The sequence below is a fragment of the Poromitra crassiceps genome (assembly GCF_964638095.1).
Source record: "Poromitra crassiceps genome assembly, chromosome: 4".
NCBI classification, from domain to species: Eukaryota; Metazoa; Chordata; class Actinopteri; order Beryciformes; family Melamphaidae; genus Poromitra; species Poromitra crassiceps.
This window is the reverse complement of record NC_139626.1, coordinates 57,037,507-57,050,808: the sequence shown is the minus strand read 5'-3', so window position 1 is coordinate 57,050,808 and position 13,302 is coordinate 57,037,507. Positions and strand designations below refer to the sequence as shown.

Sequence of the window (13,302 nt, the reverse complement as noted above, 5' to 3'; positions counted from 1 at the left end):
TTATGTCCCTGTACCTATTTTCTGATTCCTGTCACTACATGAGGAATACAGAAGTATAGTATGTCTACAGTCTGAGAAGTGAGGTTTCATACCAAATTTCAATCAGAAGGCCGCCATATTCGCATAACCTGATCAGCCCGTGACGTCAGTCAAGTTTAAGTATGACATCAGTTATGACGTCAGTTCATCCTAGTACATATAGCGAGGGTTCTACGTCACTTCCCTCTCTGGCGGATCATAGCAGCAGCTGGCCTCACGGTTGTTCATCATCTCCTCTGAAGCTGTTGTTTCGCTATTCTATTCTCCCATTCTCCTATCGTTTGCCGCTTCCATCCTGTTCTTAAATCGCCATTAATCCGTGGGTTCACTCAGCATTGACTTTCACTCTCAGCACGTCAGGGTTGGGAGATGAGCAGAATGGAAGAATCGGGCAGGAGGAAATAGAGCATTTCCTGGACGGAGACGAGGATTTTTGACGATGATAGCCTACTCTGTTCCTGCTCGTGGATTTTGGCATTCGTTCGTTTCTGCGGCTGAGAGGCTCTCTACTCGGACCCGGGCGCAACGGCCCAGGCTGCGTCTCAGATCGTAACGAGGAGACTCACTGAAGAAGGGCCCAGAGAGGCAGGAGGCGCGTCACTGCGAAGGCCGAGGGAGGACTGAAAAGGAAGCGAGGGCACCCGCGGACATGCAAGGGCCTGCAAGGAAAGGAAACCTTCCAGAGTTCCTTTCGAGTGCAAAGGAAGCAAGCCGCACACCACCCATCAATTTATCAATATCGCCTCTGTTCGGGTTTGACTTTACAGGCCTGTCAAACAGCAATAAAACACAAAAAACAAGCAGCAAATGTCTTTATGATAGTGCATGAACTCTTCACAATCTCTGCAAGGTTGTATTCCAGCCTATAAGTAAAGAAAGATGCTGGCGGGCCTACATTAAATGTCTCCTTGCATCCAATAATGTGAAATTAAATATCTTAACAAAACAAAAAACAAAAAAATCATGCTAAGAATCAGTTCCCTACCCGCGACAAGCCAGACAAGACGAGACGAGACGAGAGGAGACGTGCAGTCAGTCAAACTTTTAAAAGTACAGCCTATTTTCTGAAGGCAGTCTATTGACAACGACAACACTTAGGTTATTAAAAGCGACTGCAGCTGGTTGACACGCGGGCATCCAACTCACATTCAGAACGGTCTTAATAGCCTACTTCTCATCATGGCAATGTTTGCTTTAGCCTACTGTTAAGTGAGGCGCAGAGATAAGAGCGCTACCTGTAGCCTACATCCGAGAACGAAATCCCTTGCTATGTTGCGCGTTGTGAGTTATTTTTTCTTCGAGATGCTGCTCCATAAAGTCGTTAACACAAATAAACGAGAGCTGCTGCTTGTTAAATGGCAAATCAACTGAGGTCATAGTAGGATTTCTTTGCTGAAACGACTTTGATATTAGTAGGCTAAATTAATGGACATCATAATATGCTTTCAACCATCAGAGGGATGGTGCAATTTCTTATATCATCAACGGCCATTAATAACAACAATAATAATAATACTACTATTAATAAGAATAATATATATACATAATTATAATGATGATAATAAAATAATAATAATAATAAAGTAAGTAAATAATAAAAACAAAAACAAAACAAAAACAGCAACACTCAATCAGTATGGTTTTAACCTGCACCGTGTAGGGCTGACGCCTACGTCCCCCCTGTAAATGGTACGTTATGTCAAGCTCAGACCTTGGACTAGCCCTTCTGCCCCCCTGTTCCTCATCGCACCCCGTCATCACATGACGAGATGTTGGTTCATCTAGCACTTCAAGTGGACGCTCCATATAACCTCCCGGCGGAGATCTACTCCAGTAACTCCTTCTGGATCGGCGCGGCTACATCAGCTGCCGCGCAAGGGCTGTCCTCCGCCTCCCTCCAGCAAACAGGGCGCCAGTCAGGTTTCTCGGCCTACATCCGCCGGAGCAGGCGGCCATACCGGCGGCCGAAAGGCGCCTCCTCCCGTAATTGGTGAGCATGGCAATGGACAGTGTCCCAATACCTCAATGTCATAACTTCTCGTTGGTGGTGCCGCCCGGTAAGGCGCCGTAAGTCACCCCTCAATTTGAGCACAAAGTTCAGCCCAGGTGGTTCTGAATTTCACTGTGCCAAAAGTAAGAAACCGTAAGACACGTCCGGCAAATGTGGGTTTAAATTTCATAATATAACATCCCCACTGTATAAACCCCTAAGTCATCTCCTTCGTGTAAAGCCCTAAGTCATCTCCACTGTACAAACCCCTAAGTCATCTCCACTGTATAAACCCTTAAGTCATCTCCACTGTACAAACCCCTAAGTCATCTCCACTGTATAAACCCTTAAGTCATCTCCACTGTACAAACCTCTAAGTCATCTCCACTGTATACACCCCTAAGCCAGTGATCCTCACTATTTTTTCAGTGAGAGCCGCACTGGCAGGACAAAGTCAAGAGGAGAGCCACTTTTACCGCAAAACACCTGAATTCTGTGTTTTACTGTTTGCACCCTTTTTAATAATCAGAGAGTGTATAATAATGTGATGAATGAATGAATAAACAAACAATAAGATATAACAGTTTATTTATAATAGTGCAACACAACATTGCACTTTTTTTTAATCAAATGCTTCAATACAGTCAGAACAAATACATCAAAAACAATACAGCCACAAAGTCCTGAATCAATTCTTCAGGACTTGAATCTGTTAATGAGCTGCACTAATGGGCGTATAGCCTCAGCTATTGTTATGGAATTGATTGAGTTGCCTCTTATCTGAAGGCTCTGAGAAGTGAACGCTTTTATTTTGAAGGTAGGAAAGGAAAAATGGTATGTGTGAAGTGACGGCTGTTAGATGCTGGTCGGCGGGAGGGGTTGCACTGTGTGAAGCGCTCAGACCGCTGGATTAGAAAAGTAAGTAGAGAAAACAGCCATCAGCCATACCGTTTTATACCAATGTAATGTCAAATGCTTTGTGATTCAAAGGTCAGAAAGTCGCCAGATCACTTTTGAGAAATAAAGACGCTAGGTCAAGATGATGCAATATTCCATGTTGAATGAAGTGTGCTGCGAGCCGCCAATCAAAGCTTAATGAGCCGCATGTGGCTCCCGAGCTGCGCAATGAGTAAGGGGGCCCTAAGTCATCTCCACTGTATAAACCCCTAAGTCATCTCCATCGTATAAACCTCTGAGTCATCTCCACTGTATAAACCCCTAAGTCATATCTACCGTGTAAATCCCTAAGTCATCTCCACTGTACAAGCCCCGAAGTCATCTCCACTGTATACCCCCTAAGTTATCTCCACCCTGTAAACCCCTAAGTCATCTCCACCGTGTAAACCCCTAAGTAATCTCCACTGTATAAACCCCTAAGTCATCTCCATCGTATAAACCTCTAAGTCATCTCCACTGTATAAACCCCTAAGTCATCTCCACTGTATAAACCCCTAAGTCATCTCCACCGTGTAAACCCCTAAGTCATCTCCATCGTATAAACCATTAAGTCATCTCCACTGTATAAACCCCTAAGTCATCTCCACTGTATAAACCCCTAAGTCATCTCCACTGTATAAACCCTAAGTCATCTCCATCGTATAAACCTCTAAGTCATCTCCACTGTATAAACCCCTAAGTCATATCCACCGTGTAAATCCCTAAGTCATCTCCACTGTACAAGCCCCGAAGTCATCTCCACTGTATACCCCCTAAGTCATGTCCACCATGTAAACCCCTAAGTCATCTCCACTGTATAAACTCCTAAGTCATCTCCATCGTATAAACCTCTAAGTCATCTCCACTGTATAAACCCCTAAGTCATCTCCATCGTATAAACCCCTAAGTCATCACTGCATAAACCCTAAGTAATCTCCACTGTATAAACCCCTAAGTCATCTCCACTGTATAAACCCTAAGTCATCTCCATCGTATAAACCTCTAAGTCATCTCCACTGTATAAACCCCTAAGTCATCTCCATCGTATAAACCTCTAAGTAATCTCCACTGTATAAATGTCTAAAGTCATCTCCACTGTATAAACCCCTAAGCCATCTCCACTGTATAAACCCCTAAGTCATCTCCATTGTATAAACCCCTAAGTCATCTCCATCGTATAAACCGTTAAGTCATCTCCACTGTATAAACCCCTAAGTCATCTCCACTGTATAAACCCTAAGTCATCTCCATTGTATAAACCTCTAAGTCATCTCCACTGTATAAATCCCTAAATCATATCCACCGTGTAAATCCCTAAGGGTGTATTCACACCTGTAGGTCGTTTGCTTTGTTCCGATTCAGGTACTTAATTGATACAATTGTTGCATTTGTGCCTTGGTTCGTTTGTGTTCACACAGCCACAAATGAAACGGTCCAAATAGTATTGTCAAACTTCCTGGATTGGCCAGCAGACACTCTGATAGGCTAATAGCCTCTCGGGATGGACAAAATAATTCCCAGAGATTTTCCTATATGATTATAAAAATGCGTTTTGTTAGACCTACATTTTAGGCTATGTCGGGCGTCCGCCGTGCGAGGAGAGAGAGAGAGAGAGAAAGAAAGAAAGAAAGAGGGAGGGATCGGGAGAGAGAGAGAGGGAGAAAGTTCTTTATTTATTTATTAATGTATGCTACGTAGCCTATGTAAGCCTATGTATTTATTTAGCCTATTTAGGCTATTGGGAATTTGGAGATAGAAGATCAAAGACCCTCGCAAATTCTGCTATTAGGCTACTATCACGGAGATGAGGATTAGCCGAGACATAGGCTATATGAACACCTGTCCTGTCAGGAATAAAATATTAATAAATAATTTAATAATAACGGACATTTCGAGGAAGACATGCAATCAGTCTGATTGTCTGATTGAACCAGACAATCTTATCACAAAGAAGGCTGGCTCTGATTACCACGATTTGTTTTCATTTATTGAATGGAGACCAGAGAGAGCGAGAGAGAGGGTGGTGTGCTGGGCAGCACACCGCACACAATTTACAGGCAAAATCCGTAGAGATTCAACACATTAACGTTGCTTCCCATGGTCCGAGGTAAGTTGATTGAGTTCAAACTGCTGATGTGATGATCCAAAAATCCCCCAAAGTTTATCGATGCAAGTCACAAGTCGCCAAAACAGGATCTGAAAGATGTTGTTTTTAAACGATAAAAATGTTCGTTCTTCAGGCCATTACGCACAGCGCAGCTGACTACGGCAGCTGGTTTATCCAAAAATGCGCACCGTTTACTGCTGTTGTGGCGGATCGAGGTCGGCTCACGTTCTCACCACAAACGAACCGCACCAGAGTTTGTTTAAAGCGGACCGAGACCACCCTTTCTTGGCGATCTCGGTCCGCTTGTTTTGTCCCGCATCCGAGTGCGATTGCTGTGTTCACACTCCCCCAAACGAACCGCACCAAGGGGGAAAATGCTCTCCGTTTCGGAACAACTGCTCCAAACGAGATAGGTGTGAATACACCCTAAGTCATCTCCACTGTACAAGCCCCGAAGTCATCTCCACTGTATACCCCCTAAGTCATCTCCACTGTATAAACCCCTAAGTCATCTCCATCATATAAACATCTAAGTCATCTCCACTGTATAAACCCCTAAGTCATCTCCATCGTATAAACCTCTAAGTCATCTCCACTGTATAAACCCCTAAGTCATCTCCATCGTATAAACCCCTAAGTCATCACTGTATAAACCCTAAGTCATCTCCACTGTATAAACCCCTAAGTCATCTCCACTGTATAAACCCTAAGTCATCTCCATCGTATAAACCTCTAAGTCATCTCCACTGTATAAACCCTAAGTCATCTCCATCGTATAAACCTCCAAGTCATCTCCACTGTATAAGCCCCTAAGTCATCTCCACTGTATAAACCCCTAAGCCATCTCCACTGTATAAACCCCTAAGTCATCTCCATTGTATAAACCCCTAAGTCATCTCCATTGTATAAACCCCTAAGTCATCTCCACCGTATAAACCCCTAAGTCATCTCCAGTGTTTAAACCCTAAGTCATCTCCATTGTATAAACCCCTAAGTCATCTCCACTGTATAAACCCCTAAGTCATCTCCACTGTAGAAACCCTAATCTCCACAGTGTAAACCCCTAAGTCATCTCCACTGTAGAACCCTTAAGTAATCTCCATTGTCTAAACCCTCAAGTCACCTCCACCGTATAAACCCCTAAGTCATCTTCACCATATAAACCCTCAAGTCACCTCCACCATATAAACCCTTTTGGGGGGATTCGGATTCTGATTCCTCACCGTATAAACCCTTCGGATCTCCATTGTATAAACCCGGTTTCGCACTGTATAAACCCCTAAGTCATCTCCACTGTATAAAGCCCTAAGTCATCTCCACTGTATAAACCCCGGCCTAAGCCATCTCCGCTGTATAAAGCCCTAAGTCACCTCCATTGTATAAACCCCTCCCCTAAGTCATCCAAGTCTGGAAAAAGCCAAGTTAAGTCACGAAGTCACCAAGGATGAAGGCCAGGCCAAGTTAACACGTTCACTGCCGTTGACGAGTTAACTCGTCAAGCAGAAACCAACGGTTGACTGCCGTCGATGAGTTAACTCGTCAAAAAAAAAAAAAAAAAAAAATTGACGGTGGGACGTGGATCAAAGCCCCCTACATCTCCTATAAAAATATGGGAGCCACCGAACGTGTACAACCCATTCCACCGACCCACTAAGTGGCGACAGTGCTCTCCAGACTAGAGAAAGCCGAGCAAAAACAGCAGGAAAAAGCGTGAGGAAACCATTCTCATGAGAATGGTTTGGCGAAAACGCTTTCGCGCTGGGAGCTGGCGCACAACGGTGGGGGATTCCAAAAATAGACTCTGGGTGCAACACACTTTGAAACACGCAGCAGAAAGCCCAGAATCGCATGCAGCTTCATCCCAGCTCACAACCGAAACCCCAGAAACGAACGAGCCCGATCCAGACTCGCCCGACGAGCGGCCGCCAGGCAGCACAGACAGGCAGCAGAGACTCGCCTGTGACACACGCTGCAGAGCCACCAGAGACACACCCACGGAGGGAGGAGTTTGCGGGGTGCTGTGGGGGTGCTGTTATATTGGAGGAAATTACTGTTCAGAACTATTGTTTAGATGTCTGATGTCTCACTGATGCCAAAAATAAATGGTTAAAGTGACTGTTCTGCCTGTTCTATCGAATTTCACAAAAATGCATTTATCTCAGCTTTCCTTCTCAGATGCTGAAACCATGGTGTATTCAACTGCTAATGCCTACATAACAGAACATGATAAAAACTAACTCTTTTAGACAGAGAAAGCACACATTCTATTAGTTCTTTTGAGATATTTTGTGTTCACAAAGTCCTAGCAGAAAATAATCCTCGGCTCTTGAAAGATGAGCCAGAATCCTCAAAAAAAACCTTGGCAGAAGCTACCTACTGTATTGGATAAACTGTTGGCAGTGAATGTGTTAAGCGCCAGCCGTGAGTTGCTGTAAGACGCCATAAGTCACTAAAGCTTGTTTTATACTCGCCATGCCGTGAAGGGTGGAGCGAGGGGCGCGAGCGTCAAATGACGTCAAGGTGTTGGGCGTGGTTTGGCGCTACCTCCGTAGGACGCCCACCGCGTACCTGCAGATTTTTATCGCAGCGCGACCTCCGCACAGCTTTTCTCCAAACATGGATGCTTTCGAAGCACGTCTCGCTGAACCTCTACGACACTTCCCAAAGGGACCACAAGGACCAGCAAATGCTACAGAACTTGTGGAGAGAAATCACTAGCACACTGGGAGAAGAGGACACTTTTTGTAAGAAAAAGTGGAAAAACGCTAGAGACCGCTTTGTTAAAGCAAAAAAAGCTCAGGTGAAGAAGAGTGGAGATCCCGGTGGCATAAAAACAATTCCTCTTATTCTTGTGGAGCTGGGAAGGCTGTCAACATGCATCAAACATCGTATTACCGAAAATAACTTTGATTTGGAGGTAAGCAATATTACACAAATGTAAGCAACAGTAAAGAATGTTTTATTTGGTTTTATTTTATTTATTTAGCCTTTATTTAAACAGGTGAAATCACATCGAGACCGAAGTCTCATTTACAAGTGCGACCTGTTTTGCGACATACAGCAGCTCATACAACAGTTACAGTACACATATAAAGACAGCAACAGTACAATCAACCGTCAAACCATAATAAGTTAAAAACAACATGAAACATAAAGTGCTGAAGGGGGGGGGGGGGGGTAGAGAACAAATTTAGCCTTGAGTGCAGGAGCAGATCAAGGAAGCTCTCTCCAAATTACTCAACAATAATTTAAAACTTGCCAGGGGGATCAAACTGGACAGCTTCAGACTAGGTGTTCCAGGTGGAGGGGGATCAAACTGGACAGCTTCAGACTCTGCTGTAGCGTGTTCCAGGTGGAGGGGGCAGAGTAAGAGAACGCCTTTTTTCCACGCTCAGTACGAACTGAGGGGATGGAATAGGTGATGAAGTTTTGAATGCGTAAGCTATAGTTGGATGGACTGTTTGCAGAGTAGATAGACAGATAAGTAAGTGGGAAGCAAACCAAGGATGGATTTATAAATGAAAGTATACCAGTGCACAGTTCTGCGCATGGAGAGGGATGACCAGTTGACTAAAGAATACAGCAAGCAGTGACGTGTAAGGGGTTTACAGCCAGTAATAAATCTCAGCGCACCATGCATCCAGCAGATGGAGACATTTAGCAGATGCATTCATGTACAGAACATCACCATAATCCAAAAGCGGCAAGAAGGTGCCAGCAACCAGTCGTCTCCTTGCATTGAGGGAGAAACAAGATTTGTTCCTAAAAAATAAGCATAATTTCAACTTTAACTTCCTTGCCAGCAAATCAATATGAAGTTTAAAAGAAAGGGCATCATCAATTAAAATACCAAAATATTTATAAGAACCCACAAGCTCAATAGGGGTACCCTGCATTGACAAAATGGAGGGGAGAACAGCTGGCACCCTCTTAAAAGAAAATAACTTGGCTTTTGTTTTATCTGCATTTAACACCAATTTGAGATGATACAGGTGTGACTGTAAGACATCAAAAGCAGACTGTAAGCATTCAAAAGCAAAGGCACCAGTGTTCGCACAACAATGCAGAATGGTATCATCCGCGTAAAGATGAACAGAGGCATTTATATTACGACCTACATCGTTTATATAAATGATATAGAGGGTTGGCCCTAGCACAGAGCCCTGTGGCACGCCACTTGTGACATCGAGGACACTGGAGGAGAGATCACCAAATTGAACACATTGTCTATGGTTTGAGAGGTAATTTACAAACCAACCAATGGCTTGAGTAGACAGACCTATATCTAATGGCCCAATTCCACCGCAGGTAATAGCGCGGTCCCGCTCCGCTCGACTCGATAAATGGTCTCATTCCACTGGTAAAAACCGGCCCAGCTCGGTTTGATTTGGGGCTGAGTCGTGCTACTTTTAGTACCTGCCTCGTCGGGGTTCTATTCTGCGAACCCGGGTTCATACGGTGACGTGAAAACATTGTAGACGACTGATTGGTCAGGCAGAATCGTGTTTACTCGTCTATCCTACTGACTGTCAATGCAGCGCTGCATACCAGTTTAGTGGGGGGCTTACCTTCTCTTCTGTTATGCTTTTCCATCAGTCTTTTGTGTTGCTGCCTTCGCCTCTGGTGAAATAAAATCGTAGCGGTGGTTTCAATTGTCCAAAAGTCCGCTGCTCTCAGGAAAGCGATTGTGTAGTTCAGTGCTGCGTCGGCTCCGCTAGGCCGCAGGCGCTTTGGTGAAGCCGCGGTCTTGCCTGGCCGCCGGGGTAGAGGCTTCACTCTAGCGCAACCCCTGTCCCTCGCGCCCGTCCCTCGTGCAGCGCATGTGAGTTTTGACTAACAACAAAGTGATATCCATTCTCCTGGTCGATTGTCACATTTGCCCATGTACACTGTAACACCCGCCCAACATGCTGTGATGCTATGAGCTGGCTGCTCAGGCCAGGATCAAGGACTGTGGTCATGCCAGCACTGCTCTCTCTCTCTCTCTCTCTCTCTCTCTCTCACACACACACACACACACACACACACACACTGTAGGTCATTTAGAGGCACCAGTATTTCATAAACAGTTTAAAAGTTATGTGTATGGATTTAATTGTAACGTTATATGTTATAGCCTACTTCGGAACATGGGCGGAGGGCAGATATGCGGTCGCTATGACGACCAGGTGTGGGCGGGGGCAGATGAACGGCGGTCGAAGCAGAACGTCCATCGAGTTGAAACAAGTAGAGCCGAGTGGTGACGGGCTGTGCAGGGCTGTAAAATGTGGTGGAATTGAGCCATAATTGTCCAAAGAGTCAGTGACTGATAGTCACGACTGGTGAGCACTCTCAAAAAAGTTTCAAAAGCTACGGTGCAAGGCGCAAACAAACATTGAGCATTCACAATGCTGAGGAAGGCTTGTGCCGAAACGTCCATTGCCAGAACTGCTGCTTTGAAGGTATTAAAAAAACCCAAAATTATTTATTTTGAGTGCTGGCTTTTTTGTCCTTCTAGACCTATATCTAACAAACGCTGGCATAAGGTATGGTCAACGGTGTCAAACGCTCAATAAAAAGAGCGGGCGGCACAATGATTTTTCTTGTCCAAAGCCTCCACAATGTCATTTACAACTTTAGCAGCAGCAGTCACTGTGCTATGGTGCTTCCTAAAGCCAGATTGAAGAGGAGATAAAATGTAATTTAAACAAAGGAATTCCGTGACTTGTTAATTTACTAGCCTTTCAAGGACCTTGGCTAGGATAGAGAGCTTTGAAATAGGTCTGTAATTATTTAAAATTTGTGGATCACCGCCTTTCTAAAGTGGGAGCACAAAGGCAGTTTTCCAGACCTCCGGAATTACATTATTAAAGATAGACAAATTAAAAATATGTGTTATAGGACATAGCTCGGCTGTATCTCGGCTGTGTCTATTGCACATACGTTGTATTGTATTGCCACAAAGACCACACAACACACCTACTACTTCCTGCTTTACCACCGCAAAACTTCCAAATATTATCATATCCACCACTTAGTATAATGAGTGCCATTATATCAGTAATACTCAGTAATAACACCACTCATAACACAAGCATGGCCTAGCAGTTTCAATTCATGTTATGTGTTTATTAGGTTTGTCTCTGTTCTACAATGTAGCTGGCAGGGTCCTCCTGTCTTTCCATTTTCATGTGGTGTTTATCGGGCGGCTTATAATTTCACGTTTCTTTATTAAAAGGGATGGAGTCGAGGGTCTTCATCACAGTCATCATGCAGCTCCTCACCTCCTCTCAGCTTGTCTCCTGCAAGCAGTCCATCGCCTGACAGCCAGGTTGCCTGCTGTGTGCCTCCTGCTGCCCTCGCCAGCACTGCACCTCCCCAGGCCTGCCCTGCACCTGCCCTGGCCTCCCCTGCACCTACTGCTGCCCTGGCCTCCCGTGTGCCTCCCGCTGCCCTGGCCCTGCCCTGCACTGCGACTCCCGCCCTCAGGCAAGCGAGACAGTGGCAAGAAAGAGAGTTGGAAGAGAGGGCGAAAGGAGAGACTCCTGAATCTTGCTTCACTGGTGTCCTCACAGACCTGCTGGAGCATGTCCACCCCTCTCAGAGGCTGTTCACACAACAAAAACTCTACCAAGTGGTGCACGAGGATGCTGTAGACTTCCCACTGCATCTCCCCAGGCCTGCACTGCAACTCCCGCCCTCGGGGAAGCGAGACCACGGCAAGGAAGAGAGTTGGAAGAGAGGGCGAAAGGAGACTCCTGAATCTCGCTTCACAGGTGTCCTCACGGAGGGTGATGGTTTGTTAGAGGTGGTCAGGGGTAGGGGAGGTTGTAAGCTTGGGAGAACAGATAGGTTTTAAGTCGGGTTTTGAAAGTGGGGAGTGAGGGAGTCTCGGACAGTTTGGGGGAGGGAGTTCCAAAGTCGGGGTGCGGCGCGGGAGAAAGCACGGTCACCAAAGGTTTTGAGTCTGGATGGGGGGATGATGAGGGTGGCAGTAGAAGAGGATCGGAGTGTACGGGAGGGGCGATGGGGGATGAGGAGGTCAGTCAGGTAGGGGGGGCTAGGCTGTGGAGGGCTTTGAAGGTGAGGAGGAGTAATTTGAAGTCGATGCGTTGCTTGACGGGGAGCCAGTGAAGAGAGTGGAGGATAGGGGTGATGTGATCGCGGGACCGGGTGTGAGTGAGCAGGCGGGCAGCTGAGTTTTGGACCATCTGGAGTCTATGGAGGGAACGGGAGGTGATGCCGGTGAGGAGGGAGTTGCAATGGTCGAGGCGGGAGGAGATGAAGGCATGGATGAGGGATTGAGCAGCAGGGGGGAGAGGCAGTGTCTGACTTTGGCGATATTGCGGAGATGGAAATATGAAGTTTTGACAACGGAGCTGACGTGGGGATCGAAGGAGAGGGTGGGGTCCAGGATGAAACCAAGGTTGCGAGCCAGGGGGTAGGGGGTGATGGTGGAGTCATCAATGGTGAGGGTGATGGGACCGGTTTTATTGAGGGTGGATTTGGTGCCGATGAGGAGGAGTTCAGTCTTGTCACTGTTGAGTTGGAGGAAGTTGTGGGTTAGCCAGGTTTTTATTGCGGATATGCAGTTTTCGATGTGGGTGAGGGGTGGGTTCTGGAGGGATTTGGTGCTGATGTAGAGCTGAGTGTCGTCAGCGTAGCAGTGAAAGTCCAGGTTGAATTGACGGATGATGTGACCAAGGGGGAGTATATAGCAGATGAAGAGCAGGGGGCCGAGGACTGAGCCCTGAGGGACCCCCTGCAAAACAGAGGAGAGGGTGGAGGAGTGACCGGAGAGGAAGATGAACTGTTGTCTGTCGGTGAGGTATGAGGTGAACCAGTCCAGTGCGGTGCCCTCAACACCCAGTTGGCGCAGCCTTTGGAGGAGGATGGAGTGATTCACAGTGTCAAAGGCTGCGCTCAGATCTAGTAGAACTAGGATGTTGAGGGCACCGGAGTCAGCGGAGGTAAGGAGATCGTTGATGACTTTGGAGAGAGCGGTTTCGGTGCTGTGGAAGGGACGGAAGCCAGACTGTAGGGATTCGTAGAGGTTGTGGGAGTGAAGGTGCGGTTAAATGACTTATATCTCTTGCATATCGCCGTGTCACTGACAATCTCTCGCCTGCAGCACTGGAACCGACTGGAACAGGCAGAATCGAATCGGATATTTGATTGGCTGAGTAGCATCACGTGTGATGATTTACAGCGCATGCATTGGTCTGTGAGCTTCCTGGCAGATTAAACCAGT

The 13,302-nt window shown here is 46.1% G+C and overlaps 1 protein-coding gene across 1 annotated transcript in view; it reads left to right on the top strand.

The window, feature by feature from the left end:
* LOC310775858 (uncharacterized protein) overlaps positions 1-11,925 on the top strand; it is a 63,570-nt gene extending 51,645 nt beyond the window's left edge. Inside the window, exon 16 of the mRNA XM_083635985.1 lies at positions 11,290-11,925. Within this exon, the coding sequence (XP_083492111.1) occupies positions 11,290-11,910 (621 nt within the window). The 3' untranslated portion in view covers positions 11,911-11,925. The remainder of the gene's footprint in view (positions 1-11,289) is intronic.
* The last annotated feature ends 1,377 nt before the right edge of the window (positions 11,926-13,302 follow it).